The following is a 22,658-nucleotide window of genomic DNA, read 5'->3' as shown; positions in this document are numbered from 1 at the left end:
GAGATTAATACAAAATCATTACCTGTAAAGCAGAACAAGGCATATGCACGAGCGACAGAAAATCATTTTGTGGGGTGGAGGCGTTTTGTTATACCAAACACAAATAACTGTATGGCAAATGTAAGGTAAAGATTTTGCAAGCCTCTCCATAAACCATGTTTTTTTCAGGTTCTTTGTATATTGAGTTAAATGAGATGCCCTGTTTTCATACACAGGTAGTTTGCCAAGGAAATTACTCCCTTTGGCACATCCATGTTTGTTGTTGGGTTTTCTTTTACAGGTCTTTTTATTGGTCTTGAAAAACAGTTTTGAAGCGAGTCTTGTTTCAAGAAGCAGATTTGAATGAAGAATCAGAAAGGAAAAAACCCAACCCCCCCCCAAACCCAGCAAGCTGTTGGCCAAACTGATACCCTGAGCTAGGTGTCATTGCGTACTCTATCAGCATATTGTTGAATAGTGAGATTCGAAGCATAAGTGGAGACTTCATTTTAGAAACTTCAGTTGGGTTTAGACGTAGATAAAACAATTCTTTTTATTCTTTGATCAACAGAAGGAAAACAGACCATTTGCTACCATGTTAGTATGGTATTAAATCCCCTCTTTCTTTCCTCCATCAAGATTCCAGCTTTATCCTTTAAGTAAAACAGAACGTAGCATGAATGTTTTTTAAATATGCACCAGTCTCTAATAACTTCTTGCTCAGCATCTCTCAAAAACTTTATAGAGGTCAGGCAGGTTAGCAAGCTGCAAAATGTTGCCATCTTCTGTGAAGTGTTTAGGAGGTAAAAGATGAGTCCTAAAAGCTTTGTAAAGCACATGTTCCACAGTCCATTTCCATGTTGTTGAACCAGAGTCAGAGTCTTCATTCTAAAATACAGAAAAAAAAAAAAAGGACAAACTGAAATTCTATTTTTTCTAGAGGACAGCATGCCTTAAGAAACTTAGGTAAGACTCCAGCAATTGTAAAATTGTGCTAGTATTAGAAAAGTTCATTCTAAACATTCAAGTTAATTTTAAGCTCTGGAAAGTCACTTGCAGAATGCGCCAACTTAACTGAATGATTACGCAGATTAACTTAAACTAAAAATACAGTCTGCTTGTGTCTATCTGCATCCTTATTCTTCTGGAGGAATTTATCATAGCTCAACAGGTTAAAAAATACATCCCAAACTCAATACAAAGTATTCCAAGAGTCCTTGGCCTCTAAATACCCTGTAATACCAAAAGTTAAAAGCTTCTCTTAATACATATAAAACTTCAGAAAATTTAAGCCACAGTCTTTCAGAATCTTGTCCCACTGCTACTTGAGTCACTTCACTGAAAGCAGAGTTGGGACTAGAAATCTGTAGTTGAAAAAGAACTTTACTGTGTGGTGTTAGTTTGATCATAGGACTGGTTACATATTCTTGTACCTGAGAGTTTGTCTGGTTGGCTTCATCTATTATATATTGCTTTCTAATGGAGTAGAACATAGCTAATTCTTTACTTAGGCTTTCAAAACACTCCTTCTCTTCATCCCAGTTTACCTGTTAAAAGAAAAAAAAAGAAAAAAAGAATCATTTAATAGAATTTGTGTAGCAGTCAGACTTGCTAGGGATTCTTAATATGGAAAAGTCGTAATAATGTCTTGGTCGTTTTTGTGCTGATAAGGTAAAAGTGTAGAACAATAAAAAAAGGCAGAAATGGAGGCTTTCATATAAAAAATATATTCTCATTCAATCAGTAGTTATGAATGCAAAAGCAAAGCACAACTCATCAGTAACCACAGCAAAAGCGTCAGCAGCACGTAACAGTACATTTATCCAACTCCAGCCTTTCCTTTGCAGCTGCTGATGAATTAATTTGATTCACTTCATTCTTTCCTAAATAGAAAAAGTCATTTGCGATTGCATAAAATCGTTGAGAATATACCTCTGTGGCCAAGCGAAGGATAAACATAGGCAGTCCTTCCAGCGGCGGAACGTAGTTGTCTATCAGCAGCGGTAACCCAATGAGGTTTCCTTCCTGCAAGGCAACACTGTTGCTTCAGTAAAAGACTGTTCATTCTTGCAGTAAATGCACCAAAACTGTTGCATGTTGTAAGACTGATTCTTAGCAAATTTAGTGAGCCTTAGGGGTATCTAAAGTTACAAGTTCTTAAAGCCCGATGCCAGGCAGACATTGCAGTAGGAGGTTAGTGTTGGTATTTAACTTCATGAGGCCTGGATTTAAGCCACCCAGCTCAGGAAGGCCTGAATTCAACCTCCTCCTCTACCTCTAACCACTGACTACACAGATCCCACTTCCCAGGTGAGCATCCGAGTGAATAGTCTGGGTTATGTGATGCTTGATGAAGCTGTTCGGTTTTGTATGGAGTAAGGGATGCATTAGGCCACACACACACACAAAAAAAGACAACACTGAGAACAACAGCGATGCTGTAGCCCTGCCTAGCTAAAGAGCTGGTTAAGCTGCACACCTTGTTGGACAAGAAATCTGCATTCTAGTTATGGAAGCAATAACTAAATTATTTTATTTAGTAACTAATTAAATATAAACTTCTTTTGTGTAGTGCCCTTCTAAAAGCAGCGTTAAGTCTTGAGGATTTTTAATGAAAGGGGTAAACCACCCAAATCTTACTGGAGCTAGTTCTTACTAAGTACTGCAAGCAAACTACTGTGGTTCTCTGTTACCAAAACACACAATCATTTAGGTTGGAAAAGACTTTTAAGATCGAGTCCAACCGTAAATCTAACAATGCGAAGTCCACCATTCATTTACTGTCAGAAGTAACAGCTGCAGTCACCTCATCAATTTCAAGAGAAAAATAATCTTTCAGCATTTCAGTCTTCTTTTTCAGAAACTCCACAATGTACTCAGCAAGCCCTTCTTTTGGGCCGTCTTCTTCTGTCCAGCCGCTTTCAGGATCCTCTAAAGCAAGCATTGAAAGCTCATATAAAGGAGCTGGCTCCTGAAAACAGAGAAGGCAAGTGTTGTTAAATGATCAACACGCTCTGTTGGAAATCCATAACTTCTTCCCTCACATATAAACTAATAGCAATATACTGTTTCTGGCCTGCAGAGCAAACAGTTCTGCTTATCTTAACCAGCCTAAGAAGCATGAATTTCTGATACAAAACTCTGTACTCCACAGTCCTGGAAAGTGCTGTGATATTGACAGAATAAACACTAGCAATCAATATTGTATTCCTGATTGTTTGTGTATTTAAATTAACTATTTGTCCCAATGTAATGAGCAACAGCAAGAATTGGTGAATATCTAGAAGTGACACTAATAGCAAGCAGCCAGGATGACAGCTTACAGTAGTAGCTACAAAATTACTAACAGGGAGTTTTCTACGTTTTATTCTTACTGTAAAAGAAACGAAACATCACTGTTATAGTGGGGAAGAGACCAAACTGTAAAACTATACATTTGTCTGAAAGGACAGGCTTATGGTAAGTAAATAAAAAAATATATCTTTTTATATAGGATATAATGTAAAGTTATACTTACAGACAACCTTAAGACTCCAAAGTTTGCAAAGTCATAAATAAGTATCTGGTAGAAGAGTTCTTGGCTAAATTGAAGTACAAAAATTAGTTATACGGACAGGATCACACACCTCCAAGTTACCATAATTAAAAGGGGAAAGCAAGGGTCATCTTGGAAAAAATGAGACACGAATATCCATTCATATTAACAAAGATCTTACTTAAACTGTTTAGTTAAAGATTCACACCCACTATCTAGATGTTTACAGTTAAATCTGTTTCTTGGTTTCTGATATGAGCCACACTGGTGCAGAAGTGTTACATACACAAGCACGCAGCCGCTATCAATTTATTCCCAAGTAATACCTTATATTTCAACCTCTTTACTCCTTCGCTGTACTGCACGAAATGCATCGGAGCTTAGAAGTTGACAGACATGTCTATCTTAAGTACATTCTCTTATTTGTTTCACAATTTACGTAGCTGGCCCTGTGAGGCTGCATAAGCAATAATACAAACTTTGTGTTACGCTCATGCCCTGCAGCTTCTCTTAACCCAAGTGGATACAACACTTTACCTGACTTTTCTGAAGCCTCTGCTTGCTCATCTTTATACAGCATGCCATAGACCAGTTGCTGCTGTAGATGATCATGAAGCCAATAAAATGTCTTTCCCTTCTCCCAGTCCGCGAGCACACGATACAGTAGCTGGCATTTTAATTACACTGATTCCCTGCAACTTTTCCCAAGCATGCTAGACTGGCTTCCACTGTTCTGAACTGATTGCTTAATCTTTAGCCTCGTGGCTTTTCAGATAGACAACAAAACGATGTTGTTTTTCCTGTCATTTCCTTCCTTCTTCTAATCAGCTTCGTAATTGGTACTTATGTCAACTGCCAACAAGTCCAACAGCTGCTTTACCTGAGTTTTGTTGTATTGAGAAGATACAGTTTTGTCTGATACTGGGCCAGGGCCCACTGAGGACTGACACAGCCAACAAATGAGTGATCGTGTAGCATCTCCTGAAGACCTGAAACAATTGAGGGGGTGGGGAAGAAACAGAAGGATATAATTTCATATTTGCAACCCTGCAAATTTATTTAGTTGAGTGGTTTGTGTCTTTTTAGCGTTAAAGTGTCAGATCACTGTTCAGTCACTACTACACTCCTACTTCTTCTTACAGGCCTGTACAACTACTTATCCACATGTTTTGAAATATTAATCATTTGTGTTCATACACTTATATATATTAAAGCATAAGTGTGAACAGTTAAAATACAAATGCAAATAAAAAAAAAATAAATCTGTTTGCCTTGAACAGCCTTTCAAAATTCATTTCCAGCCACAGGAGATAGATAAGGGAACACAGACACACAAAGGAAACCGCAGATGTAAACCAACTTTGCAACAAGATCTAGCATTCTCAGATTAAAGTCTAAAAGTGTGATAGAGCAGGTCCATAATTTATTTATTTATCTCTCCAAAAATAAGTTTCTAGCCTTCTCATTTATATATATATATTTAAAAAAGAAGTACAAGAATTCAGATTCCTTAATAAGAGTTTGTTCTAGGCATTCCACACAAAAAAGCGTCACTAGTTGCAGTCCTTGGGAGCAGCTTCGTTACAGGAGCTTGGCACTGCAGGCACAGCATGTACAAAGCACTACGCTACCCAAATTCCACTGATACCTTTTCCAAAGGAATACAATATTGCGAGAAGAGTGGTTTTTTTCTTGCAAAGGTCTCCTGTTGGTATTTCTTACACATGTGAAGACAAGACACCTGCACAAGTTCTACCATGTATTTGGAGACATTTTTGGACGTTTTATGGCTCAGGGACAATTCTCTGATTTCAGTATTTAAACAGTGACAGCCAGATGTGGAATTACCAGCTCAGACTTACCAGCCTAATGCAAAACTTCTCTCGAGCACAAGTAAAGCTCAAGTACATGCTTTCTAAAGATCAAGATTTTTAGCAATTTTATATAAGAGTTATTTATTACAGATGTCTGTTAGTCTAGCCATTTTAGCTATGGAGCATCCACAGTTGTTACTACCAGAAAAATCAAAATAAATTCAACAAAACCCCCAGAATGTTTACACTAACTGAATAATACGGGTTATGTGACTCTGAAGGCAACAAAGAGGCAAGAGGGAAACAACCCTAGGAAGAACTGTAAACCTGTTACCTTTTTCTAAAACAACTCTTACCAGAGGAGAGAATAGTATTTCAGCAGTGTCATCATTTCATGTAAGTGGAACAGATACGCATGAAAAGCAAAAGCGGTAAATAAAAAACGATAATTATCAAGCCTGTCACAGTCTACTTTACAATCATGCGACTAAGCAAAATTTTTGCAATGGCCGTATCATAGCTGCCATTTCTATTCGAAAATTACAAAATAAGATAGCTTCTCAAGCTGTGATTTTATAGTGTTATTACTTATGATGCAAGTTAAGGTTTGCAAACTATTTAAAATGCGTAACACAACTAACAAGATGCACGAAAGTTTTTATAACTTTAGCCTCCACCGTGGCTCAGTATGGCACCTGCCTGTTCAAAGTTTGTCCCTGGATGTTTACCAAGCTTTTTTGTTAAAAGCTCGCGTAGCGGCACAGTGAACTGACCGGGCCACCTTTTAAATATCTTTTTCTTCAGCAGTTCAAACAATCATATTTAGTTGGTGGAATAACAATAATCTTGAGAAGCAAAAGGCTTGCTTACTTGCATGTGCCTGGTTACTGATTTCCTCCTGGAGAGTCAACACACTGGTCAAGTTGATAATTCTTCTTCTAGGGGTGCAGGCAGCAGTCATGTCCTTTCTGGTGTCATCTTTCTCCATTTCTACGTCCGTGTCTTCCCGTGGTCTCTTTCTGCAATACCAAAGCAAAAGGAATTAAGTTCAATTCTCCTATCACTTAGGAAAAACACACCAACAGATGGGATGCTCAATTCACATGCTGTGCATTAACCCAGGAAACACAGAAAGTCTCCCAAAGCTTCCCAGAAAAAAAAAACTGTTTCATTTTACTTCCAAGGCATATTCTATTAGGAAAAGATAGTTCATAAGAGAATTTACGACTTTCTAATACCAATCACATCAGACATCTGTTGTTTAAGCATCAAGCAAATCGGCTTCTAAAGGACACATCAAAAAAGTGTTGAGATTTCTAATGATCAGTTTTCTGTAATACTGGGAGGGGGGCAGGAAACAAGGTTCCCTCAGAAGACTCTAGCCTCTCATAACAGCTCCTGCATGAGCCATGAAAAGATTACAGCACTTCTATCTTTACTAGGGTGATGTCTGCAAAATTCAGTGATGTAGTTTCTATCCTCCCACAAAAGAAGGGCCTCCAAAGACAGACAGACCAGTATCCCTAAACTAAAGTTAGTATCATTATTTATACTGCTTCCTGCCTCGCAGCATGCAAGGAAATTGCATTCCAGTTACAAAAATCACAAGTTATGTAATTTACAGTTCACAGATGGAATTTAATTTGTCAATAAAATGCCATGGAAAGTTATTCTAGGAAAATTTTTCCTTCTGAAAAAGCAGAAGTCTAAAGAGATCAGAAAAATCTTCACTTTCAGGGACATGCCATGAAATAAATAGGTAGCCTTGCACGACCTCAGGAAAGATGAGACTTACCGAGGAGGCACTGCCTCAGGAGACAAGCGTCCACTGTCATTCAGCCCCCCAGGCATTGCCGTGTCCTCCTGAACATCAGCCATTTCAACTATATCACTGATGTCTTCCATTTCAGCATCCTGCGGCCTGACCGCACCCTCCGGAGGTCCTGCATTAACCTCCATCGTCCCTTCGGTGGGGCCTGTACTCAAGGGGTTGTTCACTGGCTGAAGAAAAGCATCCAATTTCTGCTCTCGGGAATCAGTGCGGACCATCTGATGGGCGTAAACTTTATCACCGGTTCCTTTGGTAACCGCAGAGGAGTTTCCTGCTGATTTTACAACCTCGCTGGAAGAGCAGTCAGCCCCTGGAAGCAACGTCTTTGTTCAGATATGGGGAAGTAAAGAGAAGAGATTGAACAAGAAAAAAAAAAACAAACACAAAGATGAGCCACATTTCTCACAGCATCTTACTGCTCAGCAGCAAGTAACTTTCAAGCCCTACAACAGCATCAACTGCCTAAACAGGCTGCCAACTTTGCACTTGTTAGGCACATAGCATGAACGTCACCATCTTGGCAGTTAGTAAAATCATTAGTTAGCATTCCCTTGTCTCTGAGAAAATCTTTGATGTAAAAAAGCACAGAGTTTTTTTTTTTAAATATCATAATTCATATACTATGCTCTATATAAAGAGAGATTAGGAAACCTCTTCCCTGATTTTTTCGTTTAGATTAAATCCAAAGTGTTGTCCAATACATAGAACAATCAATTTCCTCAGACACCTGCATTTCACATAAACCAAGGCAGAATAAAAACAATTTACCACATGTGAAGGCTAATATACTTGTAAAATAAAAAAAAAAAAAAGAGACTGAACAGATACTTGACGGAAAGTTATGTAAAATGTTTTCATGCACTTTTTCTCCAGTAAGTTCACTGCCACATTGTTAACACTGGTATATTAAGGCAATTTCATCCCTGAAACAGAGGAAAGACCTCAAGCTACAACACTGATGACTATCAATCACTGCATAAATTGTACTACTGAACTGAGTAAATGTATCCACAACAGTTAAAATAGTGCAGAGCTGTGGTCATTTGAAACATATATTCTCACCTGAGTGAAGTACATCCTTGAAGAATTAGAGCCCAATAATTTGCTCTCGACATGTTGTTGCACACGCTCTAGAATACTATCTTCATGAAGGAAATGGACCTCATGTTTTGTAGGGTGCACATTCACATCTACATTCTGGGGGGCTATTTCCAGGCTGGAAAACATGTTCAAAGAACTTAACCTAAAGTTCCCCATGGATGGCAGAAAGGGCACAAATTGGTTCATTACAAAATTTGTCAGACTTAGGGCCATTACTGCATGCAGAGAAGCCAAAACAGTCCTGAAACCTGCTGAAGTTACACCAAACAAATCTGACTGTAGTGTATTAAAAAATAATTACTCTGAAGAAGTCTATTCCAAACTCACCAAAACTCAGCTTACGCAGCTAAGCTTAAACCAAATTCTCCACTGTACTACTAGAAAACAATTTTTAGAAATACCTTTTACTTGCAGCATCTCATGAGTTAATGACTTCCGATGGCTTGTCATTTAGCAATATTCCCAAGCAGGAATTCAATTAGAAGAACTTTATTGTTAGAAAACACTGGATATCAGGAAGTTTCACTGGTGAATGGCAAGATTCAGTTCCTTAGCAATTACAAAGCCAAGTTTTCCACTCTATGTCATATTCTCCAATTTTTAAAGGACAGTTTCTGTTCAATTTTTGCCATTACTTTAGAAAATTATTTATTTCCTGTAAGCAGTATGCAGTTCATTTCACTTCTTTTTGTTGCGTTAGTATACCAAGAACAGTAACTGTTAAAGTTACAGATACAAATATAAATCCCAGCAATGAGTTTGGAATAAGTGATCTGACTGGTCTTAAGATGCTCTGCTGTATTCCTGGCGTAACCCATTCTCTTAAGTGAAGAGCATCCATAATATGACAGGACTTAAGCTGAAACTACAGACACTCACTACTTCTGAAAATAAGGCCTGTCTTCTTGAGACTTCTTTAATCTCATTTAATTATCTCCTGTCTGGCAATTAAATACCTCAGTGCAATGCTTAATGCTACTATCAAGAGCACAAATGTCCTTCTAAACCCACTCACCCTAGCTATATCCTACAAGATAGCATTAAAAAGCTACTTCTTCCTATTACTTTACCTTAAGTATAGGAATGGATGCGTACTTTTGGGCAAATAAGCAGCATACACAGTTTCTATGGCTTTCCGCAAAGCGGCTGACTCTACCAATCGATCTGAAACACAGAAGAAAACGCTATTTTTGAAGAGCCCCACTGAAATACACTGCACAGCGCCCAACTACTCCTTCAGACCAACATCTTCACGCTTCGTATCTTCAAAGGGCATCTATTATACCCATTTCTCCCCTCTATTTATTCTTCATATAAAACCAGGAATAGGCAATATCTTCTTAGTATGTTTTATATTTAGAAGCATTTTTTTCCCCACAAATACTGAAATAACCAGACTACCTTTTCATTATATCATACAGTCAAGTCATTGGCATCCCACGCCAATGTTGCTACAGAATGGGAGACCACGCTGCATAAGTTGGCAGGACCCAATCATAACCTCGATACTCCTCAAGCTGAATTTTCTTTAGGCCCAATCTTAGCTGCCTTCTACTATTTAGAGTGCAAAACGTGATGCACATTACAAACAGAAAAACACTTTAACCTACAGTTAACTGTAATATTTATTCTTCAATGCTTTTAAGAATGCTCATACATTTTGTAGTTCTTCAAAAAGTTTTGTCCTGATTATTGTGTAAGAAACATGTGACTGTACAACATGCTGCTTTTTTTTTTTTAAACTTACGGTTTATGAAGAGTAAAAATATACATTTCTTCACGGAGTAGTTTGCATTTGTGATGTAGCCTTTCAGATTAAAGGCCAGACTTGCATCTTCACAGTCCACTTCTATCAGTTCTCTATTGACAGGTTGACAGAAACACACAAAAAATTAACTCTTCTGTTGCTGCAAATTTCAAATAGTTACTCACAGGTAGCCATATATTGTTCTATATTCTATTTACATCACAGTTAACGAAAACATTAGAATTATCTTAGAGTTCAAACATTCATTGCCAAGTCACAAAAATTAATTTAACCTGAACTGCATTGTTTAACTTACCACAGTATCCATAATATTATAACGATCTATTGATAATTCTAATATGCATTTCACTGCTCAAGTCACTGACAGTGATAGACAAGGACACCTCAGAGTTGTCGGCAGCCAAGGAAGAACATTCCTTTTCCTCCTACTCTGTCCACTTTTGCCAGTCTAATATTTATTGGTGGGCTGTTAAGAAGTTATAAAAACATAAACACTTTTTTTCTTGCTCATGCATCAGATCCTAACATTAACAATTTTCATAATAGTTTTTATAATTTTCATGATTTATTAATCCATCCTGGTAGTTGGTGAGCACAACTCTCTAACAAGGCATTACGCCAACTTCTAAAGTTAACATACAAAAGGCTTATGAGCTATTTATTTCCAAAGCAATGTCAACATATACTGAGTACCATTTTTTATTTGTGTTTGTTTTTTAAATTGAAATAACAAGCTAGACTAAACACCCTCTGAAATTGGGTGAAATAGAAGTCTGACTTCAAAACATCTGATCAAAACATTTAACTTGAAATGGGTAATTTATTCAGAACAGTACCAAGGAAAAACTGTATCAAACAAGCATTAGTAGCAGACAAAAAAAAAAAGCATAACAAAGAAATACAAACAACAATGCAAACTTCATCACTAAACAGCCTCTCTAGTTTGCTGTGTTTCATAAAGGTGTTTCCATGTACTAAAAGTTACACTCCTTACACATGAAGTGTGATTTTAGTATCCAAATCAAATTGACGCCCAAGTATTAGTGGAACAAATCCATTCCACACGTCCATTCGATGAATTCTTCACAGCTGAATGTCTTATAAAGAGAGACTTTTTCCTAAAGCAGCAGATACATTTTCAAAAGAGGATTGATTTTTTTTCCCCAGCTTCTCTGCCAGGTTTATTCAGCCTCAGTTAACATAGCTTTCGTCAAAATATTAAACCAAAAGATTTCAGAAAAACGAATTTGAGGAAACTTCAAAATTTATCAGATAGCAGACTGTGGCAAGATTTTCACGGCATAGGAAGAGACTAGGAACTCGTAGAGAACATAGGTACAGCTTGCTCTTTTTAAAAGAGCACACAGAAAGTTACAAGCAGATGATTCCCTTTTAGCGCATTAAAAGGAACAGCTTTGCACCTTCCCTCTTTCCTTCAATATACTGAAAAAAAGTCACACTCTACAAGGCAACGGAGAGCTTTATTATTGCAACACTCCCTCTTCTCTGCAATTCACCTTGAAGGAAGCAGGAAAAGTTAGCACAGACCATGTTCTTTAAAAGAGAAAAGAAAAAGCGATTTACTAGAAAACTTCACATCAAAAGGAAACTTGACATCGACATACCTGCTAACAGCATTTCCAAAGATGGACCTAATGTTGTCCACTGTTGAGGCGTTTGATAAGGTTCTGACATCTGACACAGTATCACCTTGCTAAAGAGAGCAGAAGTTAGTATCAATCAATTCACAGTTCTGGCTGAAGTTTTAGAAAGACGCTGAACTTAACAATAAAATTTCTAAAAGAGGCATGAGACATAACATCAATTACTATTTACTTATTTGTGTTCAGAAAAGCAATAGATGGTAAATGGCACAGGATTCCAAGATTGTCTAGATCACAGCAGACCCACTCGGGCTAGTAACTCCATCTTTGAAAGTGAGGAATATAAGCAGTTCAGTAAATAATTACCAAGAATGCCACAGAACAAAGGTACTCTACCCCATCCTCTTTCACACAGTAACCAGACTCTCATAAGATGAAACAGCTCATAAAGGTAAAACAAAATGTTGACCACACAGAAAACTCCAAACTCCTGACAAATATATTTTTGTCTTGTTTACTTTTAGCTAGTGTGTTGTCCATCCAAACTGCATCAACGTACATGTCAACATTTCAGTACAAGGGAAGGCTCGACACACTATTCCCATTGCAAAAGATGCAGTGCAAGTTTTCTGGCATTTGCAGGTATACACATACATATACACGGTGAGTTATAAACACTTTATTTACATACCTTTTTAACCGAAAAGCTGATGCCTGAGTTATGGATGGCATACCTGAAAAAACAGGTAAACGTAAGAGTGCAGTATGTGCAAAAACGAAAGGTTATTTTCCCTGAATGCTGAGAAGCAGCTGGTAATGGGGGCAAATAATTTAATTTCCTGTTACGCAGTAACATGACTTTAGCCAAACCAAGCTTTTGTAGACTAAACAGCTATAAAAATAAATGTTTTCTATTTATAACTCACCTGTAAGTATATGAAATTCAAGGATCAGCTTACTTATTTCTCAAAAAAAAAAATTAATCAACCTCTATAGAAGTTTCATTTAGTTCAGTTTCATTGTACTGGTTTAACCAGAAGAACTGCAAAACCTCCCCAGTATAACAGAATCAAGTATCAACTACTATGGAGACGGATCTGAAAAAATGGCTGGCTCGCCCTTCTAACTTCCCCTACCCAGATGGTTCAGCTGCCTGTGATCCCAGGGCCAAGTTCTGATGCACTACAGCTGCATAACCCTGGCTCAAACTTTTAGGAAAGTTGCTAAGTTGTGAGAAAGAACACACAGTACAACCTTGCGAGATAAGAAATGTTAAAATGCAGACAGAGGTTAGACTGTTGTGACCAGGACAGTTAGTAATTCAAAAATTCAATAGGGAAAAAAAAAAACAAAACAAAATGAAAAGATGTAAAATCCTAATGGGGAAAAAAAAAACCAACCCACAATGAGCTGGAAGCCTGTAACTCATCAAGGCTTCAGAGCTGCCTGTTCTACGGAGCAGCGGGACCTAACCCTTCACCTCCTGGCTGAAGTCTGCCTGGCCAGTAAAGACTCTAACATAGCTCATTTGGGGGGCAGGCTAACACTTAGCATACATTCTTGCTACTCTTTGCTAGCTTTTGTTTACTGAAAGTGTAAAGCATTTTTTTTTGGTTAAATTGTGTAGATCCTGCTTACAAAGCCAATGCACATGACAAAAGATGCAACAAAGGGACCCAGAAAGGGAAGATCTGGCAGCTAACGTGAATTTTTTAAGATTTTTTTTTTTTTGAGGCCATGATATCACCATTCAGCTTTTTCATATTCAGCCAAATCTCAATGCTCCTGCACAGTTTCCACTTGGATTCTATTCAGCTCAAGTTCATTGAGAGTTCGCTCATTCAAGCCTATCACCCTTTGTTTGCTGGAATTCTTACTGATAATAGTCATAGACTGGATATAGAAAATCCAGAGGAGAAACAGTGTATCAAATTGGATGGTTCTCTGACACTGCACATTAACAAATAGTTAAAAAAAAACAAAAACAAAAAAATGATACCAAACACACATATGCCAGTCCCTCTGAAAAACCCCAGTACTCCCCATGGCAGTATAAAACATTGGAGTCCCCTTTTTCGGTTTACCTGCTAACAACTTCTAGTATTTTGGCATATTCTTCATTTGGATTTTTTAAAGCTTTTCTCCTTGTATTTACATTGTAAAAGAGATCTTCAACCTACAGAGAAAAAGATAACAATTAAAGATAATTTTAAAAATCTCCTCTTACTACGTAATTAATCTAAATCCATCTTCTTAATAGGTACTACAGAATTTTATGTGAATATTTTAGTTTATGGAGGTTCAACATTCAATTTATTCCTTACCTGCTTAGGTTCACCTTACAAAATGCAACTCCAGAGAAATGTATGTTTTCAAGTATTTTGGTACATCAGTATTTTTACCAATAACAACAACTCTACAGCTCACTTTTCAGTGAAAGTTAAATACTTTCCACAGCAGATAACAATGGATCCCTTGATTACACCATGTTTTAATAAAATGCAAATAAATGTTAAAACAGTTGCTGCAATCAAGGCTGTTAATGTCATTAAAACAGCAGCTTGAACCGTTCATTTTCACTATTTACTTAAACAATAGGCCAATTATTTTTCTGCTATACTGAGAAAGGCACAAATTCAAAGTTCAGCTTCTTTTTTAAGACACATTATCCTGAACATTGACATGTGAAGTTTGCTGGGTTTATGCTCCCACTGCAAGACAAACTCACACCTGCTGACTCCCAAGGACATGCTTCCACTTTCCACCCCCCTTCACTGACAACTCCTTCCCATTCTGAGCTCGTTATCCTTCATAATCCTAATGCCAATCCTAATCCCAACCCACATTCAAATCTCGGTATAATCGACGAAAGATACGATTGAAAAACAAGCAACAGTTCTGCAGTTTCCTGTGCCAGCCCTCATCTTCCCGCTCCGGCTCATGCAACGTAGACCACTCCTCCATGTTCTGACCTTCTTGTATCCCTAACTGTCCATTAAGGCTTTCAGCAGTCCAGAAGGATTATGAAATATTTCTGACAGTAAGTGGCTATGCCACCCTCAGATGGAAAAAAAAAAAAACACAAAAAAAATGAAAAAAAACCAACCACAAAAGAGGATCTTCTGAAATTTACCTTGCTGCCTTTGGTGAAGAAAACAAAACAAAACCACACAACAACATCATTTGGAAAATATTCTACAAGGTGATACTGTCATGTACCTTACAATGTAACACATACCACTAAGTGGTGCAAGCGTAATGACCAGGGAACAGAAAAGGGACAAGGGAGAACAGGCACAAAAACCCACCGTGATCTGGGTTCCTTGATTTCCAGCACAGGGTTTTGGAGGGGCTTTAATTTTTCCATCACTGTAAGTAGCTCTAGGCAGAAAATAAAAAGTTGTCAGACATCTAGATTTACAGGGGAGCAGATACAGACAGATGATGACAGAAGGGAGAGGACAAAAGCAATCCCATCATCATCACGCTCTTCCCAGCAAACAACCTGTGACACTGACAATTGGCAGCAACACACCCCCCGCCACCACCTTTCTGCTAAAGGAAAACAGTCTTCATTGACCTTAGGACCCAGAGGGACAGTGGCACAATGGGAATAACAGCAGAGAAAAAGGGGGAAGATAGTGGAATATATGTTTTGAAATTGTATTACTGAGACTTTTCCTGTAGGGGCAGGATTACTGTATTTTATCTTTCTTTAATAGCCAGACCTGAACTAATAAAAATTCTTCCACTAGAATTTACACTTCAGCTATACTAGTAAGAAAATCTTGACTTTACGTATAAAACCTCTTTCCTTTTTGGCTATAACAGGATTCTGAGCATAAGAGATTTCTGACCCAATTAGGTCTTTCAGCAAGTTATACAGATGCATAATTTCAAAGGGCATACTTTTGTTGCCCTCTCATATACCCTACATACTTAATGCAAGAAAGACCATAGCCACACAATCTTTTGAAAAATCAAGATGCAAAGCTTTCCTTTTTTTTCACCCCTTCTTTTTCTTAAAAGTAGTTGAGAAATTAATGTATTAGGCTTGCTTATATTTACAGTAAGTTTTCAGAATAATAGGCAAACTAAGCTGCGAGTTCCTGTGCTCAGAGACTTATGAAATTTGCAATATATGCTGACTGTGCATATGCATCATTTTATCCTGTAACGGAGAAAAAGGTAAAAGTTCACCCTACACTGGCTGCCAAAGTAGAATTCCCTTTAAGCTTCCCCTAGCCCCAACTTATAAAATACATTGTTTAGCTAAAGCTTACCTTTACAGTCTGGACTAAAAATCACTTAAACTATGTTTTCTCACATTCTGGGTCTTTTTTATAACTACCCTAGAAACACATAATTTCTTACCCCATGCCTACTCCTTAATAAGAGCACTGAAAAGAGAATTAGGTACATCTGTTCATTATTACATGCCGCAGAAGTCACTTGGATAATAGGTAGCATACCTGTATGCACACTTTGCATCAGCTGTTTTAGTTGTTACCGTAACATGGGCAACATGACTGATGCTAGCCAGTGCCTAGAGAAAGAGAAAGCATCTGTGTAAACCTCGCTCTGGAGACCAGAGGACCGTCCATGCTTTAAACGGCATCACTAAATTTTGATATACCACTTGCCAGTAATTATCAAAAACCCTTAAAAGAAAATGCAACATAACTAAAATAAATTTGCAAAGTTATTACAGTTGTGCATTTTTCTTTCTTTCATGTTAACAAAAACAGCTGCAAGGTTTTAGCCATTACTTTCTCATCCCTGCCCAAGTTCTTCTCCTGACTGTAGGTAGTATTACGAAGTTAGGTTACAATGGTTTTCCAAGAAACCTCAACGCACTCATCTACACAGCCTGCTGAAACCAGCCTCAGGACCAGACTCCACTGGCTGTGGAGCTGATTATATTGAAAGCATATGAGGAGAGCACTCAAGCAGTCTACTCTCTGGAACATGAAAGGATCTGTATACACGGGCCACGTTTATATATCTTCTTGACCATCTGAAGGAGAAAAGCAGAACTCCTGGACTGTTCTTTCAGACAAGTTTAGATATAGTCTACAACAGTCTGGAGAAGTAGGATCAGAGGGATCAGAGATACTAAATTTGACTAATAGCAAAAGCAGACAAGCGTACATTCCAAATATTTAAAGTATTGTATTTAGCTAAGTGTCTGACATCAAGATTCACCTTCCACTCAAACCTTTCACTGCCTTTACCTGTAGGTTCCTGAAGCAACATTTGACAAAAGATGCCTTGGTTTTTGGAAAAATTAAAAAAAAAATTTACTCCAGAAAGCAAAAAGAATAGATACCTCTCCCTAGGCATCCATCTAATCTCGAAAGACACAGAAATGTATTATGAACTATATTCACACGGCAGACTCTCTCAGAAAACAGAACCTTCTGTAAAGAGTAGTGGGAAAGGGACAGTATGTAAACCCTGCTACAGCAGGATAACAACAGTTTCAAAACCTTGACAAAGAGCTTACCTCGCCCCTAAAACCGTATGTAGAAATACTAGCCAAATCTTCAAATTTTTGCAGTTTACTCGTAGTAAATCTCTCACATACAATGTCCAGATCTTCTTTCTATGTGAAAGGGACAAATAATAGTCACTTTCCAAGTTTTTTTGAGATTAGAAACATTTACGAATTGAAACAAATTTAAAAAGGTAGTAGGGAACATCAACTGTCAACTTTGTTTACTCACTCTGATACCACAGCCGTTATCTTGGACCTGGATGAGTTTCAGCCCACCTTCTTTAACTACCACCTGGATACTCGTAGATTTTGCATCCAAGCTGCAGAAATCAAGAAGGTAATTTTAGAGCAGGGCGAGAATAAAGGACCGCATAGCCTTGATTTTAAATTTAGTTTTTCTCGTACAAGTGATAAGTTGTTTCTACTTGCTACTCGTATTGAAATTCATTGTTTCAAGTAAGTCTTTACTGTCTCCTTCCTTTTTCTTCTAACTACAGGGATATATTATGCTAAGTCACCATCCACAACAATTAATGAAGACTTTTCAGAAGTTTAAAAATTAAGAAGGTGCCTAGCCCAAGAGCCAGGCCTTCTCTCCCCATTACCGAAACCTGCTGCAGACTGGGCCGCTGGCTTTCACGCGGCTGCTGCAGCTCAGAACACTTAGCCCAGGCAGCACGCTTTAACCCCACACAGACTTTACCTTCAAACCCAGCACCCGACCTGCGCGCTCCCCCGCCTCACCAGTTCTCGATCATCTCCTTGATGGCGTTGGCCGGCCTCTGGATCACCTCGCCGGCCGCGATGCGGTTCACCACGGCTTCATCCAGTCGCCGGATCACGCCGGCCATCAGTGCCCTGACCGGACCCCGGGCCGGTGAAGGGGGCGGGAGGGGGCGGGAAATGGCGGCCGAGACGGGCAGGCTCCGAGGGCAGCAAGGCCGCGGAGCCCCGCTCGCGCCAAAACGCCGCTCGCCGCCCCGCCCCCCACCGCCTCCTCAAGCGAGCGGCTCTCCCATTGGACGACGCCCCTGCCCATCACACGGCCTCCCGCCTTCCCGCGGCAAAAATAAACACGGGGGCGGGCGGAAGGCTGTGGGATCAGGGGACCGCGCTGCGATTGGCTGAGAGACGCGGGGGCGGGGCAGGGGCGCGCGGCCAGGCGCGGGTGGGGAGCCGCGCGCCGCCTGGCGGCGGGAGGTGGTGCCACGCGCGGGGCTGCAGCGCGGCGTAAGCTCCGACGTAAGGCACGGCGCTGTCGTAACGCGGCGAGGCTGCGGCCTGGTGGCAGCAGAGGTGGGGCGAACGAGCCCGCAGTGTGCCCGGGTGGCCAGGAAGGCCAACGGCGTCCTGGCCTGTATCAGGAGCAGTGTGGGCAGCAGGACTGGGGAAGTGATCATCCCCCGGTACTCGGCACTGGTGAGGCCCCACCTCGCCGTACCGTGTCCAGTTTTGGGCCCCTCACCACAACAAAGACATTGAGGTGCTGGAGCGGGTCCAGAGAAGGACAATGAAGCTGTGTGAGGGGTCTAGAGAACAAGTCGTGTGAGGAGCGGCTGAGGGAGCTGGGGTTGTTCAGCCTGGAGAAAAGGAAGCTGAGGGGAGACCTTATCGCTCTCTACACCTACCTGAAAGGAGGGTGTAGAGAGGTGCGGGCTGGTCACTTCTCCCAAGTGACAAGTGATAGGACAAGAGGAGGCGGCCTCAAGTTGCGTCAGGGGAGGTTGAGACTGGATATTAGGAAAAAATTCTTCACAGAAGGGGTTATCAAGCATTGGAACAAGCTGTCCGGGGAAGTGGTTGAGTCACCATCCCTGGAGGGATTTAAAAGACAGGTAGATGTAGTGCTTAGGGACATGGTTTAGTGATAGCTTTTTGTCAGCGTTAGGTTAATGGTTGGGACTTGATGATCTTAAAGGTCCCTTCCAACCTAGGCAGTTCTATGATTCTGTGTCTGTAACTGCAGTAAGCGCTGTGGCACGTGTTTGTGGTTCAGGCTGTGCTGTGTGTCTGCGATGGCAGTACATGCTGCACTCTATGGCTGAGTGTTCCATGTGTTCCATGATATGTCTCCAATCACAATATGCTTTCCAGGATATCCCTGATCACTGTACGCATTGCGATATATGTCTGTACAATCACAGTACACGTCGTTAGGCTATAAGCTCAGGAATAGCTCAACAGTATAAAGCAGATCATTATTTGTGGCATAGCTAAAACTTGTCAGGAAGCCTTGAGCTTTGGGGTCTCCCGGGCTTTGAAGACACTTGTCCCACAGAGCTCTGGCTTTCTCCGCCAGCATGTACGGCCCCAGGTATTGTGCTGGGTCCCATGGTTGGAGCATGGCCAGCACGCAGGAGATGGGAGGCCTCTTCCTGTGGCTGCAGCTGGGAAAAGGACCACAGCCATGACGCAATGAAACCTGTTGGCTCTTACAGTGATCCTGACCACGAGATCGTTGCACGCCAAGGAGTTAGTGGACGACATAAGCGCTAAGCTGCTGTGCACCCAGCGTGGTCTTTGAGCCTGTGCTGTGCTTCACAGATCCCTTGTTTGCAGGGCAGCCTCACCTCACTCTAACGGAGGAGCCTGCAGGCAGCTCCCCCTCCATACCAGCAGTTACACCACCTGCATGGCCTTGCCCTTATCTAGAAATGCAGCAATAAGTTCTCATGCACACATCCTTTCTGTTTAACAGCAGAAGAGATGAATGGAGTTGTTTTCACACAAGAAAATCCTACAGTAGCTCAAATGACCAAAATGGAATAACCCTTTCTGTGGACAGGGTCCGCATGGTGCACTGCACGTGCACTGGAGGCCCCTTCAGTACTGCACAACTCGAGGTTCCCGGCATCAAAAGGCACGGAAGATTATCTGTACTGTTCTCCCTTTGTGTATAGTAACAGGATTGTAACAGACCGGCACCTCCTGGTGCAAAACAGCTTTTCACGGCATTTCATGAAGCACAGAAAGCTCCACGTCTCTCAGGCAAGCTGCAAATGGAGCTTCAGAGAAGCAAAGGCGTCTCCAGGAGAGCAGCATCACTGCAGTGCCTTGTCAGGGTGGTGTAGTGGGTGCGTCAGTGTGGAAAACACCACAGTACGTTCATGTCCTTTATGAGTTTCTTGTAGCTGCAATGCCAAGCAACGGAAATCATTCCAGTTGAAGATGGTCTACTATTAGCACCTCTTCATCTAATGTCATGTAACTTCAGTGACTTCTCATCTCATCGTCTTCATAAATGCCTGTCTTCATGTTTGGGATCACACATTAATTGCAAAGTGTTGAGAGCAATCAATAAAGCAGTTTTCACTCTGCAGAAGGGGAAAAAAAAAAGAAGAACATCCTGAGAACTGTACCTTTATGGTTGTCACTTTAAACAAGAGGCTCATGGCCATGCTCACAGCTGTGCCCTGGACAAGGGCATGGAGAAGATACAGGCCCTGCAAGGAATGTGTGACGCATGAAGCAAAAACACGTTTCGTGAGTGTTAAGGATTCAGTGCGTGAAACATGGATTGGCGGTACTCGACTATAAGGTCCTTTGCCTTGCGAGGACATTTTTGTCCTCAGCACTGTCCAGGACGGTTGCTATAAAGTGTCACTGTGTAATTCCTGTCCATATGGACAGGTGCCTGCAGTGTCCCCAGGCATCAGAGATCTCCACAAAAGCCGCTTTTGAGGCTGACTTCAGGTTCCCCACTTCTTGTCCTTGTCAAAACTACCTGGGCGGAGGCCAGCAGTCCTGCCCTGACACCTCCCTGGCCGTGGCTTCTGTTCGGGAAGGTTCACTTCTGGTTGCAGTGCCTGGGCCATGGCAAACTTTTGCTTTGACTCTCAGGAAAAGGTTCAGGACCTTGGTAAAAGTCCCCATGAGCAGGGCAGGTGGCAAAGGGTTAATCAGCACAAAGAGAGAGCAACCATCCACCCACCTGGGGATCTTGGGAGCATGGGGAACACTGAGCTTCAGAGTGGATGAAGCTCAGTGCTTCATCTGGCTTTGCTCTAGGATCTGAACCTAGGGGAGGAATCTGGTTTCGGTGGCCTTGGACGGCCTGCCACAAGCCTTATCCAGAGCAGCTGGGCACAGGAGTGGGAAAGCAGAAGGCGTCTATCTGCTGGATCTCAGTGCACAATCGGGGACCAAACGCATTTACTCAAACTCTTCTTTGTCCATGTCGATGCTGACAGCTACTGGCGCTGTCAGTATCTGCCCTTGACCAGCCAGGAGGAAAATCCCCACCTTTTATTATACCTGTGTTACAGTTTCCATCACACAGATGCCGTTCATTTGACTGGATGTTGCTTGCACGAAGCTTTAAAATCTTGTGCGCTCTGTGCCAAACTCCCAGTGTCCATGTTGAAGCTCGTGTGAGTAAGTCTGTTTCTCTGTTTGACTGCGAGTAGCCATCAAAAGTCTTTTTCGTATTTGCATCACAACGGCACCTACTGGAGGTCAGCCCTGCCTGGTCATACCTTACAGGCTTTGATACAACACATTCATGTCTAAGCTGTTGGTTTGTGTGACAATCTGTTAAAGAAAGGAAACATCGGTAACAACTTAACTTAAGCACTAAAAACAATTTACCAGAGTAGCCTGGTTACAACAGTGTGTCACAGTAAAATACTTCTCTGGATTTTTAGCTGCTTTTTTTTTTTTTCCTTCACTAAGAGGATAAAGAATAAATGAATTTGGTTTTATTGAAGCAAATAAAAAATAAATTATCTAGATTTAAATAATTTAGGAAGATTTAACCAGTGTATTTTGAAGCCAGGGCTCAGAAGTGGTGTCAGGGCAACCGAAGTGGTGAAGAATGAAAAAAGCCTGTTGGAATCTTAATGCTTTTTAAGATCCCAAAGAGGAAAGCTGATGTATTTATCAATCAATGCTAAGAAATTTCAGGAAGCAAGAATTAGTTTCTTAGAAACATGCAAAATTGAAACAGCTCCACAGCCACTAGAGGAGTGTAGTGAGTTTTTCCTTGGAGACATAGAGAACCATTTAATTAAAAAGAAAAAAAAAATAATGCAGCGGAATAACTGCAGTCTTAAAAAATATTTCTCACTGCTGAGAAGATGTGACCCAAATGCCATTAAACAATATGGATTTTGAATTCTTTGATTTTTATTATAAAATCTATTATTTTTTTTCAAATGCAAAGATCTGTCTAGTTTTGGGTCTGATAATCTTAATCTACTATATTGCATACCATTTTCAAGTCTCACCCACTTATTATCTGCAGTATGTACTTACTATTCCAGTTCAAATGTATTAAGAGGCTCAGGAAATAGTTTTTAACTTATTTGTAATTTGTTAGTGACCCTTTCAAAGTCAACATTGCTTTATTTGGCTTAAGCAATTAAAAGAGAGTATTAAGAAATAGTGAAAGAATTGGAGCATGGGATTGTAGCACAGGGGGAAACAGGTAAATCCTGGTTGGCACACCACCGTCCTCTCTACAAAACAAGAACCCAAGACGACACCCTGTAACATGAGGCAAGGCTACAAAAAGGCAGAGACCTGCTACAC

At 40.4% G+C, this 22,658-nt stretch overlaps 1 protein-coding gene across 1 annotated transcript; it reads right to left on the bottom strand.

Annotated features, from left to right (window-relative positions):
• Positions 1–501: 501 nt before the first annotated feature.
• MLH1 (mutL homolog 1) lies at positions 502–18,123 on the bottom strand. Its single transcript, XM_074575407.1, has 19 exons — positions 17,874–18,123; positions 17,359–17,449; positions 17,139–17,237; positions 16,105–16,178; positions 14,941–15,013; positions 13,717–13,808; positions 12,324–12,366; positions 11,654–11,742; positions 10,008–10,120; positions 9,331–9,424; positions 8,222–8,375; positions 7,124–7,482; positions 6,199–6,347; positions 4,395–4,503; positions 3,497–3,560; positions 2,786–2,950; positions 1,912–2,004; positions 1,413–1,526; positions 502–867 (listed from the first exon to the last, which is right to left on the bottom strand). The coding sequence occupies exons 1-19, from the start codon at positions 17,978–17,980 to the stop codon at positions 700–702; spliced, it is 2,250 nt and encodes a 749-aa protein (XP_074431508.1). The 5' UTR covers positions 17,981–18,123; the 3' UTR covers positions 502–699.
• Positions 18,124–22,658: the final 4,535 nt, after the last annotated feature.

Source organism: Larus michahellis, chromosome 2, assembly GCF_964199755.1.
Source record: "Larus michahellis chromosome 2, bLarMic1.1, whole genome shotgun sequence".
NCBI lineage: Eukaryota > Metazoa > Chordata > Aves > Charadriiformes > Laridae > Larus > Larus michahellis.
Note: the sequence above shows the minus strand (reverse complement) of the source record. Positions and strands in the feature narration are given on the sequence as shown.